Source organism: Paecilomyces variotii (assembly GCF_004022145.1).
Source record: "Paecilomyces variotii strain CBS 101075 chromosome Unknown C8Q69scaffold_1, whole genome shotgun sequence".
Taxonomy (NCBI): Eukaryota; Fungi; Ascomycota; class Eurotiomycetes; order Eurotiales; family Thermoascaceae; genus Paecilomyces; species Paecilomyces variotii.
The window spans coordinates 535558-549139 of NW_021167140.1; the positions used below are offsets into that span (position 1 = coordinate 535558).

Consider the following 13582-nt stretch of genomic DNA (forward strand, 5'->3'; position numbering starts at 1 on the left):
GTCGCGGCCCGTTCCGCCCTGCTTTGTCAGGCGAGCAACAATCGCGGAACTTCCAGAGTAAATTACATCATTTCCAACTTCGATCGATTTGAATATAACACGAGTACCTAGGCTTTGACATTACCAGAATATCGATAAAGGTACCTACAAGCTGGTGCAAATCCAGTTCTGACTTCCCTGCTCTTTTCTAGGTAAGTAAGCGGCCGAGAGAAGACCTCGAATACCGATGATCTTTTGGCGCTAATTCCCCGCATACTTCAAGCTGGTTTCAACGCCACTGGCTTTTTAGGGCATTGAGACCGAATTATTAATCACGGTGTCGCGTGTCACAGGAAGATCTCTGAGAAGGTTAATTTGGACTCCTGCTGAAGCTAGGTAACCTTTGATTGATCGATTCCGTATTACCTCTAGAGTTGGGAGTAGCAAAGAAAAGTCGGGGAGGTACCTAATAGTACGAATATTGCCGGCTCCGAAAACGCAGATTCTTGTGGTGGTCAGACGAGTTTCCAAAAGTGCAACTGAAAAGCAACTCTGATTCTACTGATTCTGAAACGAGTGATTCATTGCAGAAGAGACAAAAAGGAAGAAGGATACTTGGGAGGCCCAAGGAAAACATGACGTCTCAATTTGACTATTCCTATCCCTGGCCGCTGGAGGGGTACGAGGGGCTTGAACCATTATCGGAGTGAGTAGTCAAATCTATATTCATGGTTTTGCATATGCATGGTATTCTAACTGCCCTATTTCCATACAGAGAAAGAAATGAAGATGGGAAATCACTCAAAAACCCACAGCATGGGGTGTTGAGTAAAGCATACGAGGAGTTTCCGGACCCCTTGTGCAAGGACCGGAGAGGAGGGTTTGATATTCATATTTATCATTTTCAAGTATTATTTCTCAATTTCGTTGATGTCCAACTCTCACGAGAAAGGAATTCTCTTTGGTCTAATGCGAATTCAAATGATAGAATAATCCCGAACAAGCCGCATTTGCCAAAGCCCTCTGGGAACGAATACGGCGCGAATGTAAGCCTCGTTTCCCCATCCCGATGGTCAAATTTAAAGAACACACTTGCTGACGCTACTTATCTAGTCCCCGAACTCCGCATCTACGCTTTCTTCGACCGTCCTGTCGGTCCGCATCCCGTTGCCATGTTCGAAGTGAACATCTTCACACCCGCGCAGTTCGGTGCGTTTGTTCCATGGCTGGTCATTAATCGTGGCCCATTGAGCGCGTTGATACATCCGAACACAACTCCTGGGGCAGCCGAAGAGTTGAGAAACCATACCCAGCAGGCGACGTGGTTGGGGGAAAGGATTCCTCTGGACTTGACGCTTTTTAACAAGATGAAGGAAAAGGAAAAGGAAGCTCTTGGGCAGTCATGATGGTACTTTCAGGGTGAATGATTAATCAATATCACGTTATATTCGATTAAGAGATCAGAATTAGATCGATCGACAGTGCATCTGAAAGTCTTGTAGGACATGAGTATGGGCTCTTCTGCGTAGGTGTCGAGAGAGCGTCTCGAAACGGATAGAGAGGATACTTTTCACTAGGTACACTGTATACTTGAGAATTTATCACTGCCGGCGCTCTACTGTAATAGCAAAGAGGATCTGGCCGAAGTCGCGAACCCCGCGGATTTTGTAATAATAAAGGTGGTCGAGGTAGCTAGTTACCTAGACAAACAAGCTCATACTAAGATCTACAACCGACTGAATAGTTAGTTAGTTACCACCACACTCTATTCTACAGTCCTACTCCTTGTATGAGATGCTAGTATCTAGTATTACTCACGCTAACTTCACACTCCATGATGATTGAAAACAAGAAAGATGATCAGCCTGTCAGGTTGTATAGCATGAATGATCTTCCCGAACCAAACCTCGTGGGGTGTTCTTTTCCAGTCACAGCCGACAGTGTGATTTGTCGATCCCGGCCGAATGACTACGCCAGACAAGCCGTGATCAGCGTCAGGTCGACCATTCATGCTCTGCACAAGCCACATGCACCGACATGATCCTCAAATCGGAGAACGCGCTCACAGCATGGCTTCGAAACCCCCTTCCTTGGGGGTATCGATAACTAACCTATTTTCAGCCTGACACGGTGACATAGCGTGCATGCGATCTCTACTGCTTCCTTTACGAGCTCCCTGCTGGCTGATGCGTACCTTCCAGTGGAGGTGGCCCACGGGGTCGGATGGATGGATAAGAGGAGTTTGTCGTTCATCAGAAGACCGTTATTAGAGCCATATGTCGGTCCTACCTGCCTCATGTTGTTGTTGCTGGTCCCTTCCCCTCCTATCAGGTTTATATACCGATCAATGGAGCAAGCTGCTCTCCGAACAGTCCTCCCTATAGTCTCCTTCTCTAGAGCAGCAGAGACAGGCAAAGATTGTCTGTATAGGATTATATAGGGCTTTCAGGAACACTATTGCTCTTCATATTATTGTGCTCTAGGAAGAGAACGGACGACACAGTCAGTTGACGGAATTTTACACAGTACTTGGGCTGCCGACGATGAAATCTTTCGCGTCAATGATGCTGGCTGTTGCTGGCTTACAGGCCATGTCATCTACAGGTGCTGCGATAGCACAAACTGTACTCTCTACCACATCGGTTCCGAGTTACGTGTTGGACTATGGTATGATATACAATCCTTAGTTTGCTTGACAATATCGCCTTGTATACAAGTAGCTGATGTCGTTCCAGCCCCTCTCATCTGGTTGTACAGCCAGGACGCCTACAGACCCTCCGATATTGGGCAGCAGGTTGTGCACACGGTGCCAGAAGTCAACCGGACGGTGATCGATACTCCACCATTGAATCTGAATAATCTCGACATCCTCAATGACATGGGAAACACCAGTGTTTACCTGACATCGAAGGAAGGTATCAATGCGAACCCACAGCCCGCATGGTTTGAAGGGGTCACGCCAAACGCGCAGGGCAAGACAGAAGGTGCCGTCAGTTGTGCCATCGTGGTCTATGAGCATGGAAACGGAACTGTGGACGCCTTCTACTTCTACTTCTATGCGTAAGTAAAGTGATCTGGCAGCATCAAAAGCTCATGCTATGCTAATGATACTGTAGATACAACCTAGGTGATACCGTCTTGGGTATGGAATTCGGCGACCATGTTGGCGACTGGTAGGTCAACATATCGGAAAGTCTACAAAGGCGAGGACTGACTACTCAAGGGAACATAATATGATCCGATTCGACAATGGTATCCCGCAGGCGCTCTGGTACAGTCAACATTCTAGCGGACAAGCTTTCACGTACGATGCGACCGAAAAGCAGGGGAAACGGCCGATTGGATACTCGGGAAACGGAACTCATGCTGTATATTCTATCGCAGGGTATGCGCACTCTATTAGCTGGAAGTCTTCTATGTCTCTTACTTACCCGGAACGATTTATTCAGAGAGCATGACCACACCATTCCCGGCTTTAACCTGCCCGAAGGTCTCATCGTCGACTATACCGACCAAGGTGTACTGTGGGACCCCGTCCAGAGCGCATATGCTTATAGCTATGATGCAACAACCCAGACTTTTACTCCGTATGACGAGAGCTACCCGGTTAACTGGCTCTATTTCAACGGTCAATGGGGAGATGACCAGCTGCCCAACCAGACGGAGATCTTCGGACAGGTCAAGTATAGCGCGGGACCAAACGGGCCTAAGTTCAAGAAGCTGGTTCGGGAAGAGGTCTGCCCCTCCAGTCCGTGCATCGTGCTGCCCTTCCGGACGTGGAAGGAGAAATAGTAGCTTATATCCAACAACGAAGCTGTGAAATGCGCGACCGTTATGAATGGGGAGGACAGAGTGACGGTGGATAACGACAATATCCATGATAATGACATGCCAGGCGATAAGCATCATATATAATAATGAATTCCCATATATCTAGCGAAACAGGCTGTGGTCTGAACTCTGCCACTAAGTGGACCAGTATATCAGGGGTAAACACACTGCGCGAACCGTGGGCGCGAAAAGGAGAAGAGCCCGAGCGGATCCGGGCACGTGTAGCTACGGTTAGCGCCAAGTACCTGCGAGGTATCTCAGCCGCCAATTATGCAAGTAAAGATACTTGACTGGTACCCACAGTAAACTTCCCCGTATGTTGGTAACTTGGTACTCCGCTCGGCTGCACGAACATATGGTTCTCTTGACGGCTAGACTAAGTATCTACATAGTCAGGTACCAAACAAATAGGAAGAAGGTAGAGTTGCTGTTCTTGCGTGCGACGTCTGCGTAAGAAACCCCAGAGGCAAAGGTGGCGATGGAGAGGACAGTGGGCGACACAGAGCTCGAGATTGACCGTTTATTCACCCCCCATGCCGCCCCAAGATCGATTCCGAAACAATTGGTAGGGCTAACGGTTACCGGTCAGCTATCCAGACAGAGTAAGGTTGGACGGAGCCGTCACGAAGCTACGTCAACCGCCTGTGTTTAGTGGCCTGCTGGCGCCTCCAGGATAATTGCGATTTGACCAACGACAGCCAGGGCCAGGCCTGAGCGGCAGAAGATGAAGGTGGGTGGGGAGAGCCGATACTCGCCCCTGATGCCCCTGAATGCGCTTTCAAATGGTTCTCCGCGACGAGATTGAGGATCGAAAGAGGCCCAGACGAACACGAGAAGGGTCAAGCGTCAGGATTATCGTTTGCGACGAGCTAAAAAAGAACCAGCCGGAGGAAACAGAAGAGAAAAATCGCTTCTGTTCTATTCTGGTCGAGATTTTGTTTCTCCCAGACCGTTTCCCTTTCGTCTCTCCTTTATCTTGATGCAACGCATCCGCGGGACGCCGTGAACAGGATCTCCTCGTCTTGCGCATTCGCCTTCGATTCCTTCGTTCCCTTTGTCGCCTCTTGGGGTCCTCTGTCCTGAGCTGCGGAGCTGGTTGAAATTGCAACTGACAATCGCTTGCTGGACACGTGGATGTCATTATTTCCTCTGCTGCTTCATCGCCATATTATCAGAACCCCTCATTCGATCTGCAGTATCGCGTCTTCCACAATCCGTTTCCGACCTCTGCGTACGACCTTGGATAAAATTGCTTTGCCGTGTCACCGCAGTATTACCCACAGAAGGAAAGAAATAAGAGAGCGCCGTGGATATTGATAGCTCCTGAATCCGTCTGGAAAAGTCACCTCACTCAGCTCGGTGCCCACGTAAAGTTCTTTGTAGCTTTTCGGGATTTCGAGTGATCGTGATTTCAACCCGACGAAGAACAAGGACTAGCCAGAAAAGGCGTGGGAATAATCTTCAACAGTGCTTGTGATACCATCTGATCTACATCGAGACCTCCCCACTTGTCAGTCCAACACAAGGCGTCAACAGGTATTGTAAGTAAATAGACCAATGATAAGCCTCCTTTTTCTCCATTCAAACGTTGTCTGGCCACCAAGATAAATGCTGGAGTGGGCGAGGGCAAAAAAGAAGATGCGGAGTTCATAAAGTCATCAATGGATGATGGAAGTGGAGGGCTCCCCTGATGTGTTGTTGAGCTGTTGAACTGACATGTCTTCATCACGCAGGAATCACGAACTTGGACTGGTCCATTTTCCGAGCTCGATTGTGCTTTGCTACTATTTCGAGTTCATATCTTTATCAGACAAAACACCCAATCTTGGCTTGTTGAGCAACACAACCCCGTGACCTTCTCCTGATCAGTCAACAAGGAGAGAGCAACCGCGAAGCTCCCACCACCATGGCAACCGCAACTTCCAGCCCGCGCGTCCAGGGACGTTCTCCTCCCCCAGAGGCGCTCCCATCCATCACTGAGAATGGGAAAGATATCAATGGAAAAGAAAATCGCAAGTCTTCATTAAACTTCCTCCGCCGCTCCAAATCCACTGAGCCCCTGGGAGACCGCAAAGCGTCTGGCGGTCGGATGAACAAGAAGATGCTCAAGGAACAAGCCAGAGAAGAAGAGCGCCGTCAGCGTGAGGCTGCGATCTCAAGGCATGCACCTCGTTTGCCTGACTTATCACCAACGCCTCAACTTGAGACGTTTGGAGGAAAGGACAAATCTGAGGACGAGTCTGCCGTCTCAAGTAGAGTCGATAGCCGAACTTCATCTCTGCGCCAGGCTGGGCCAGTGCCCCCTCTTCCGGGCAGTCAAGGACGAGAGAGCTATGACCCTTACGCGAGAGCAGAGAGCATGACCCACCGTGGACGATTCAGTTACGCTAGCAGTGCTGTGAGCTCTGTCAACAGCCCCAGAAGACTGCGGAGGCGTAAGGATCCAACGCCGTACAAGTAAGTAGATCTATCTCATGAATTATTTGCTACTAGCCTCTGTACTAATCCATTGTCCAGCATCCTTGTCATTGGTGCTCGCAATTCTGGAAAGACGTCTTTCCTCGATTTCTTGCGCACTTCCTTGGCTCTTCCACCGAATAAACACCCCACAAGGCATCCCGAGGACGTGGAGCAGCCAAATTTCAAGAACCCAGGATTTACTTACCATTACTTGGAAACTGAGATCGATGCTGAGCGCGTGGGACTCACTCTCTGGGACTCACAGGGCATAGAGAAGAACATGGTCGACCTGCAGCTGCGTGAGATCACCCATTTCATTGAAAGCAAATTTGAAGAGACTTTCGCAGAGGAAATGAAAGTGATTCGCTCACCCGGCGTACGCGACACTCACATCCACTGCGTTTTCCTGATCCTGGATCCTTCACGTCTCGACCAAAATATTACTGCTGCAACGAGAACCGCCAACGGACTGAATGGGAAACTATCTGGACACTCTGGCGTGATTGGTGCCTTGGACGAAGACCTAGACGTCCAGGTTCTCCGCACTCTGTTGGGTAAAACTACCGTTGTCCCTGTCATCAGCAAAGCAGATACCGTGACGACTGCCCATATGGCCTATCTGAAAAAGGCTGTCTGGGACAGCTTGAAGATGGCCAACATCGACCCCTTGGAAGTCCTCACTCTTGAGGAGCAGGACGACTACTCCTCTTCGGCCAGCGCTGATCGATTTGACGAGAACGAAGAGGACGAGGAGAGCCAGGAGGAGAAGAACGCAGCTGAAGCTGTAAAAGAACCTTCGGAGGATCAAGCTGCGGAGTCAGAGACTCAGCTTGAGGATGATGGGGACGTTAGCCCAGATTCTCCTTCTAGACACAGCCAGAAGAGCCAGAGAAGTCACAGGAGTCAGAGATCTTTGAGTTCCAATTCTGAAACTCCTTCGATTCCCCTCTCTATCCTGTCTCCAGACCCTCACTCAATGGACCCTACAAAGGGACCAGTGGGCCGCCAGTTCCCTTGGGGCTTTGCTGACCCATACAATCCGGAACACTGTGATTTCGTCAAGCTTAAAGACGCCGTATTCACCGAGTGGCGATCCGAACTCCGTGAAGCGAGTCGTGAAATATGGTATGAGGGATGGCGGACGAACCGTCTCAACCGCAAGTCTGTGAACGGTGCCCCGGCTCCCGTGCGGAACGGGAACGGGTACAGCGGAAGACAGGGCCCTGGATATAGAGGTGGAATTGCATCGCGATAAATTTGTCCCTTGTCTGCAATGCGCTAGCTTTCTCATGCAGGAGGGTCTAGCAAACAAACACTTCTTAGGCTGCTTGTCTGAGGCCTGGCGCGGGACAAGTCTTCCTGCAGAGATGCGATTCTCGCAAGTTCGTGGAGACAAGGCCATTTTTCTCTATTTGTGTGCCGCGATTCGAATGCTTGTCATCCTTGATCCTCCGGTCAGGGATCTTTTTCAATTCTACTACTTGTTGCTGGGTCCGATGCTCTGAAGGCTTACTTGACTCGGGTAAGGCTTACCGGCGAAGATCTTATCTCTGCCTCCCGATGAAAGTATAGCAACATCTCGCCGGATATGCCTGACTCCAACCTAGGTAATGCACCTTTGCAGTGTGCTGGAGAAGTGTTTTATCTGGACCAATTGCCCCCAGGCCGCATTTTTATCTACGCAAGCTGTTCTCAATTCGTGACACTCCTTATGCCCACTCCCTTCATCCGAGTTGTTTCACGTCTCTTCGTGTGGAAGCAAACTCCTTTCAGTTTCTTTCCTCTTATCTTCAATTGTCTCCATTTTCGGTTTCTCCATGACCTTTTCTATTCCCCTTCTGTTTTTTCTTGTTCTTTACTTTTTTCTTTTTCTAGCTGTTCCGACGAGCTTGTCTCGCGACTTGAATGTCTTCCAAGGCTTAGGCCTGAGCCTGGCGCCTGTTGGATCGGAAATTTCTCGATAATTCTTGTTTCTTCAGGGCATCGAAAAATCTTCATACCCATACCCCCCTCAAAAGTCGCGCCGCAAATCTGCGTCTGCGCGTACACCCGCCAGCACACCTATGTTTCCTATACCTCTTTTCTCTTCTCATCTTGTTGTCTTCTCAATACCACTTTTAAGTCTGCGAGCAGTCTAAGTACGTACAACTCTGCTATCGAATTATCGTACTTTTTAACACGGTCCTGGAAGATTGAGGTAGATTATCACTTCGCAAAAAAACGTAGCGTGACTTGAAGAGCCAGAGACTTGTACGTGTCCGGCATAGCTAACGAAAAAAGACTGTCATAATCATGCTCAAGTATCGTCAGTCAATATCAGCTCTAACAACGTAAGATATCCAACGGGACAGACCCCAACGCCAAACAGAGACGGGTATTGAAGTGGAAAATAAGGTCTGTACACTCATATGCTTCCATTCATGAACCCTTGTGCAAGCAGAAACCGTGAACATAGCAAATCACATCAAAAACATTTAGGATACACTCGTTCCTCTTTTTCATCATTCGTTTCAAGACCTCACAGTCAAATCCGTCGAACTATTGGCTAATTCGATACAGAACTCGCCCCAATCGCTACTGCCAACTTCTTCCGCAATTGACTCTTCCAATCGCTGTCCGTACCGCTTTCGGTACTCATGCTTTACGCGCTCCAGGTGTCTTGGTTCCCAATGTAGACGGACGAGGCGGGAGATGAGCAGTTCGGATCGTTCGCGCCCAGAGCGCGATTCACTGATCGCTTGATGAAGAAGGAGGGCGTCGCGCATAGGGCGGTTCATGGCGCCGTTGAGGATGTGAGCGAGTGTTTCGCCCTGGGAATTAAGTCAGAACCTTTCTTTCTTTATCTTCGGACAGGGGGTTCAAGGAAACTTACGACGAGGTTCTGCGACTTTGCAATCAGAGCTCGAGTGAAGTTCTGCTGGTAATGCGCATCATAGATACGAAGAACTTCACGTAGATGGTTATCGCTGCGCAGGACGATGATGTAGATCATTGCAGTTTCACCGCCCTCGCGGGATATGACGGCACGACGCAACTCCTGCACATCTCGCTCGACGAGTCTGCGATCCAGCGGTTCATGGTCGCTCTGACGACGTTCCTCGAGGGCGAGAAGGATGGCGGTGCGGAACTTATCCGCTTTCAGTTCGGCGTGCATGCATTTTTCAAGACTGTTGCCGTACCTGCTGTCGCGGAAGCAGGTTTTAATTTCGCGGATTTCAGAATTAGTTCGACCGATGAGCGATTCAATCAGTAGTTCACGACGTGAGGTGCCAGCCTGGTAGTAGTAGTTGGCCCAGTGGGCTTCGGATTCCCAGCGTCCTAGGGCCGTGGCGTAGCAGACTTTGCCGAAGGTGCTGTTTCCCAGCTTGAGCTTGATGTGTTTTGCGATGTTGATGCCTTTGCCGTGTAACTTGGCGTGGTTCTTGTACTCTGCACGAAGGAGAAGGATTTCATCGCTCGTCAGGTGTGGGAGAATGTCTAGAAGCGGTTTCGAGTCGATGTTGCGATGAGCAAGGGTCTCCCGCAGGGCGAGAGCATGTTCTGTCGGATCGTAGAAAGAGACCTTTTTGCGAGTGCTCGTGGGCGAAATCAGGATCACATCTTCGTTGGAGGAGTTATGCCTCTCGTGTCTTCGCTTGCGGTCTTTCTCTTTCTCTTTCTCTTTTTCCCTCTCCTTCTCTTTCTCTTTCTTTTTATCCTTATCATGTCGGTCATCTCTGGAAGACTTCCTCTTGTGCTTTTTCCGCCGCTCAGAATCGGTAGTTCCATCCAGAGCCTCGATGTCGGAGAAATCGTCATCTAGCCGCGGAGCCATCATGATCGGAGACGGCATCGGTGAGATGGACTGATACGTTCCTTTGTACGCTTCTAGCAGCGGACTGGCTGGTGGGCGTCCAGTATGGGCCCCAGTGACGGATAGGTTATTCGCAGAGGATACAGATAGGCTGTGAGGACGATGGCGCTGAGAAGAAGAAGTGTCAGCCCTGCCTCCGCCTGGCTTGATCTCAACGAATTGCGGATCTGCGCTCTGCGTGTAAGGCTTGACGAATTGATTGCTGTCGCTCTGGGTGTATGACACCTTGTTTGACTTCGATGCGTATTTGATGTTTGGATCAGGTTGCGCATACTGGAATTGCCCCGGGTTTGCATATCGTAGTTGCGGGACCGACGTAGTGTGATGTGTGTCTGCCGGAGGCACGGTGGTTGCAGTCGAAGGCCCTTGCACGTACTGCTGGGGTGGGAGGTTGGCATATTGCGGCCGTGGAGATACTGGCGGCGACGCTCCGTGCGACGGAAACTTTGGATCTGGTTGAACGTATATACTCGGACTTGACAGAGTGCTAGGGAATCCTCCAGGAATACTCTGAGAGTGGACATGAGAAACTGGTGGTACGAAGCCGGGAAGTTCACACTCTGGTATAGGCGCCCAGTCAGCTGGGATGGTTGGAGCTTGGGAATTGCTGTAGCTGGGATGTCGCTGATCACTCAAGCTTGCTGGTTGTGTATGGGAATACTGGGTTGGTTGCGCATAACTCCAACGCTCCGGTCTGGCATAGCTAGGATGCACGCCAGGAGCCTGATCTGAAGCGTGAGAATTTGCCCGCGACCGCACGCGGGATGATGAGCGTGACGGGCGATCATGGTCTCTCCTCGTAGTGTTCAAGTAATCGTCTCGAGAAGGAGGTTGAGGCGCAGAAGGCAGTTTGTAGTTCTTTCCAGCTATGGACGCCGGTACATCGCCGTAGACAAGTGCTTCGTCGTCTGAATCGAGCAGTGATGCATCATCATAGCTCTCATATCGAGAAGATGGCCTATTCCCATGGGAGAGATAGTAATTCCTGTCCCCGTCGTCGGAGTCAGGGTCATAACGAGACCGCCCCGATCGACCATTGGATCCATGATGTCCGCTATCACCGTCCGAATCTGAGTGATAGTAGCGGTCCCTCTCTGTCTGGCGCGACTTCTCTCGCTCGACATCGGAGCGTCCGTTGCTCCTCACTTTCTGTTGACCTGATACGTACCTCGGCGTCTCCTCATCGGAGTCGTACTGATACGACCTGCGCGCATCTTTCCCTGGCGCAGGAGAGGGAGCGCGACTGTCGCGGGACCTGGAACGCTCCCGCACAGAGCGACCACTGGGAGACTTGGACCGTGATCGTATCCGTGGATCCTGAACGCGGAGCGACATCAGATCGATAAGTTCGGCGGGGGACTCGAAGGCGGGGGACGGGATCGATAAACAACAAGAAACGCCCACGCTGCGGATAATGCTTTCTTTCTTGTACTTCTTCTTCTTGCAATGAGTATGTTACAGGAAGAAGAAAGATGAGATGATTTTCAGAAACGCACACAACGCGCGACGAGAACCGCCCAGCAGCTGGGAGCTAGCTCGACGCCTCCAAGCGCTCAGCTGAGCTTGCGGCGGGGCTGGAAACAGTTAATGATCGAGTTGTTGGCGCCGCGGGAACGACGATCTCTCTATCGGCGCTGCGATCGAGTCGTGTGGTTGGATCTCACAGTCAACAAACGCCGGAATGGAATTAAGAGCCTCAGGGCCATGCGGCCTACGGTCGGCCGTGCTGCAATCAGCTTCCTAGCGTCAAGCGTGCCATGCTGGTTGCACGATGAAGATCAGACTGTGACTGGATGATATTTGCCGATCGAGCAGCCTAATGGACTTCAGATTGGTCGTAGCCAGTGGCTATTTGGGCGCGACGGGTTGATGAGCGGTTCAGACTCTTGCTGTCAGTGCTGAAGAAGGCTGGCTCGTGGGGGCCATATCATCGTCGCACTCATATCTGGGTATCTTCGCAGGGAAATATAAACGCGTTGAAAGTACCACAATCGGATGGCAAGGACCAGGAATGGGAGATTCTGCGTTGTAAGACTTAGTCATATTGATGGTGAAGCGAAATCCTTCTCTTCCTGCCAACGGTTCAATGGATCGATCATGTTTCAGGAAGCCGCTTGAAACGCCTCCCCGTTTGAAGGAGACAAGACATTTTTCAAGAGATGTGAATGTCCTCGGGATTATCCTTGAGCATCTGTAAGAACTGCATGATTTATATGTGTTCGCAAAAGCTCAACCGCAAAAGAGGGGACTCGAGCCTTATGCTGTCTGAGCATAAAATATTTGAAGCGCCCTTTGTAAATACGCTCAGACTTTCAACTATTGAACCAATTAGTCCACAGCACAATATTCTCTTTTTTTTTTCTTTTTGCTGACCACCATAGGAACTGTTGAGGCCTGCCTACAAGCAGGCCTCCCTCCTGTCGGGTTTCTCCCACGCCTTTCTAGCTCCACCCACAGAGATAAATAGGCTGAGCTAGTTGCTAGAGAATTCAAGCTCAGTCAGTGAGTTTCGCTCCAGAGTAACTGCTACTAGGCAGAGAGACAGATCGATCATCGTATACAGGCCTATCCCACTCTCCGTAGCGTCTTGGTGCGCGAAGATCATGTCAAGATTAGGGTAACTTAGCACGTCTGCTGCATTTGCGTGATTGTAGCTTCTTCGGGCATATTTAGGTACTTAACAAAGGACTCGAGTGTAACACTGCCAACACAGCAGTCCCCGCCCTGTCTTTTGAATCTAGTTTGTATGCAAGGTTATGACGCTTGTCACTGGCTGAAAATCTGCGGACGTTTTATTGCCATTGGTTTTCTCCAGTCAGCGGTGAACCATTGGTGTAACTAAACTGCAATTATTGTTTTGGCTTTTGATGTTTGGAGCGATATGAGTCGTCCCGTGTGTTATCCAGCGGTCTTGCACTGACGTATAAAAAGCAAGACTAACTGGCCTCAGAGAGAGAGGGGAGGATCAACTGGAAGAGCCCCGTCCCAGGCCTTCGATTAATCTAGATAGGTACTTTCGATAACTAGTTCGCAGCTTGAGCCAACAAAGAACCTATCTAGACTCAAAAAAAAATGGTGACATCTCGCTGATCATTGCCGAGGCAGCCAATAAAACATACCAGTAGGGCTTTTGTTTCCCGCTAATGGTATACTTTAGATGAAACTGTCACTATCCACCTTTTATTATTGTCGACTTTATATTCTCTCCCAATGGTAAAGCGGCCCTTTCTGTCATATTTGATTTAAACACCCCAAGCCTTGCCTGGAATTGTCTTGACTTCTGACAGCGCGACTGCTAATAAGTCGTCTTTTCCCGTGAACGGTCTAGCGTGGGAGAATGTCAGTTCTATCTAATCTTAGAACTGATAGTTAATAGATAATATCAACACTCCTGACGCGTAACTAACTGGAGCAAGCCGACAGGCCATAACGATCCACTATCGCTCTCCCGAGCCGTCT

General features: G+C 49.8%; 5 protein-coding genes across 5 annotated transcripts; 4 read left to right on the plus strand and 1 right to left on the minus strand.

Annotated features, from left to right (window-relative positions):
* The first annotated feature begins 403 nt into the window (after nucleotides 1-403).
* Nucleotides 404-1735, plus strand: C8Q69DRAFT_7039 (DOPA-like domain-containing protein). The gene is made up of 4 exons (XM_028633946.1): nucleotides 404-685; nucleotides 755-887; nucleotides 968-1025; nucleotides 1093-1735. The coding sequence occupies exons 1-4, from the start codon at nucleotides 615-617 to the stop codon at nucleotides 1383-1385; spliced, it is 555 nt and encodes a 184-aa protein (XP_028488635.1). The 5' UTR covers nucleotides 404-614; the 3' UTR covers nucleotides 1386-1735.
* An 835-nt stretch (nucleotides 1736-2570) lies between these two features.
* C8Q69DRAFT_484072 (vacuolar protein sorting-associated protein 62) lies at nucleotides 2571-3771 on the plus strand (the record flags this gene model as incomplete). Its single annotated transcript, XM_028631752.1, has 5 exons — nucleotides 2571-2646; nucleotides 2715-3039; nucleotides 3096-3152; nucleotides 3203-3364; nucleotides 3429-3771. 5 exons carry the CDS (start codon nucleotides 2571-2573, stop codon nucleotides 3769-3771), a joined length of 963 nt encoding a protein of 320 aa, XP_028488636.1.
* A 1945-nt stretch (nucleotides 3772-5716) lies between these two features.
* On the plus strand, nucleotides 5717-7525 carry C8Q69DRAFT_502541 (cell division protein Sep4a; the record flags this gene model as incomplete). Its single annotated transcript, XM_028632401.1, has 2 exons — nucleotides 5717-6267; nucleotides 6328-7525. The coding sequence occupies 2 exons, from the start codon at nucleotides 5717-5719 to the stop codon at nucleotides 7523-7525; spliced, it is 1749 nt and encodes a 582-aa protein (XP_028488637.1).
* Nucleotides 7526-7692: 167 nt separating this feature from the next.
* Nucleotides 7693-8808, plus strand: C8Q69DRAFT_6807 (hypothetical protein). The gene has a single exon (XM_028633920.1). It carries the CDS (start codon nucleotides 7859-7861, stop codon nucleotides 8504-8506), a length of 648 nt encoding a protein of 215 aa, XP_028488638.1. The 5' UTR covers nucleotides 7693-7858; the 3' UTR covers nucleotides 8507-8808.
* Nucleotides 8644-11584, minus strand: C8Q69DRAFT_7193 (annexin ANXC4). Its single transcript, XM_028633955.1, has 2 exons — nucleotides 9143-11584; nucleotides 8644-9080 (listed from the first exon to the last, which is right to left on the minus strand). Exons 1-2 carry the CDS (start codon nucleotides 11456-11458, stop codon nucleotides 8781-8783), a joined length of 2616 nt encoding a protein of 871 aa, XP_028488639.1. The 5' UTR covers nucleotides 11459-11584; the 3' UTR covers nucleotides 8644-8780.
* Between the last annotated feature and the right edge of the window lie 1998 nt (nucleotides 11585-13582).

What these genes read in the sequence shown, in the direction of transcription:
- C8Q69DRAFT_7039 (XM_028633946.1), top strand. Translation starts at nt 615, where the DNA reads ATGACGTCTCAATTTGACTATTCCTATCCCTGGCCGCTGGAGGGGTAC. An exon ending in GGGCTTGAACCATTATCGGA is followed by an intron (nt 686 to 754) that starts GTGAGTAGTCAA and finishes ATTTCCATACAG; the next exon opens with AGAAAGAAATGAAGATGGGA. An exon ending in TTCATATTTATCATTTTCAA is followed by an intron (nt 888 to 967) that starts GTATTATTTCTC and finishes TTCAAATGATAG; the next exon opens with AATAATCCCGAACAAGCCGC.
- C8Q69DRAFT_6807 (XM_028633920.1), top strand. Translation starts at nt 7,859, where the DNA reads ATGCCTGACTCCAACCTAGGTAATGCACCTTTGCAGTGTGCTGGAGAA.
- C8Q69DRAFT_7193 (XM_028633955.1), bottom strand. Translation starts at nt 11,458, where the DNA reads ATGTCGCTCCGCGTTCAGGATCCACGGATACGATCACGGTCCAAGTCT. An exon ending in CAAAGTCGCAGAACCTCGTC is followed by an intron (nt 9,081 to 9,142) that starts GTAAGTTTCCTT and finishes CTTAATTCCCAG; the next exon opens with GGCGAAACACTCGCTCACAT.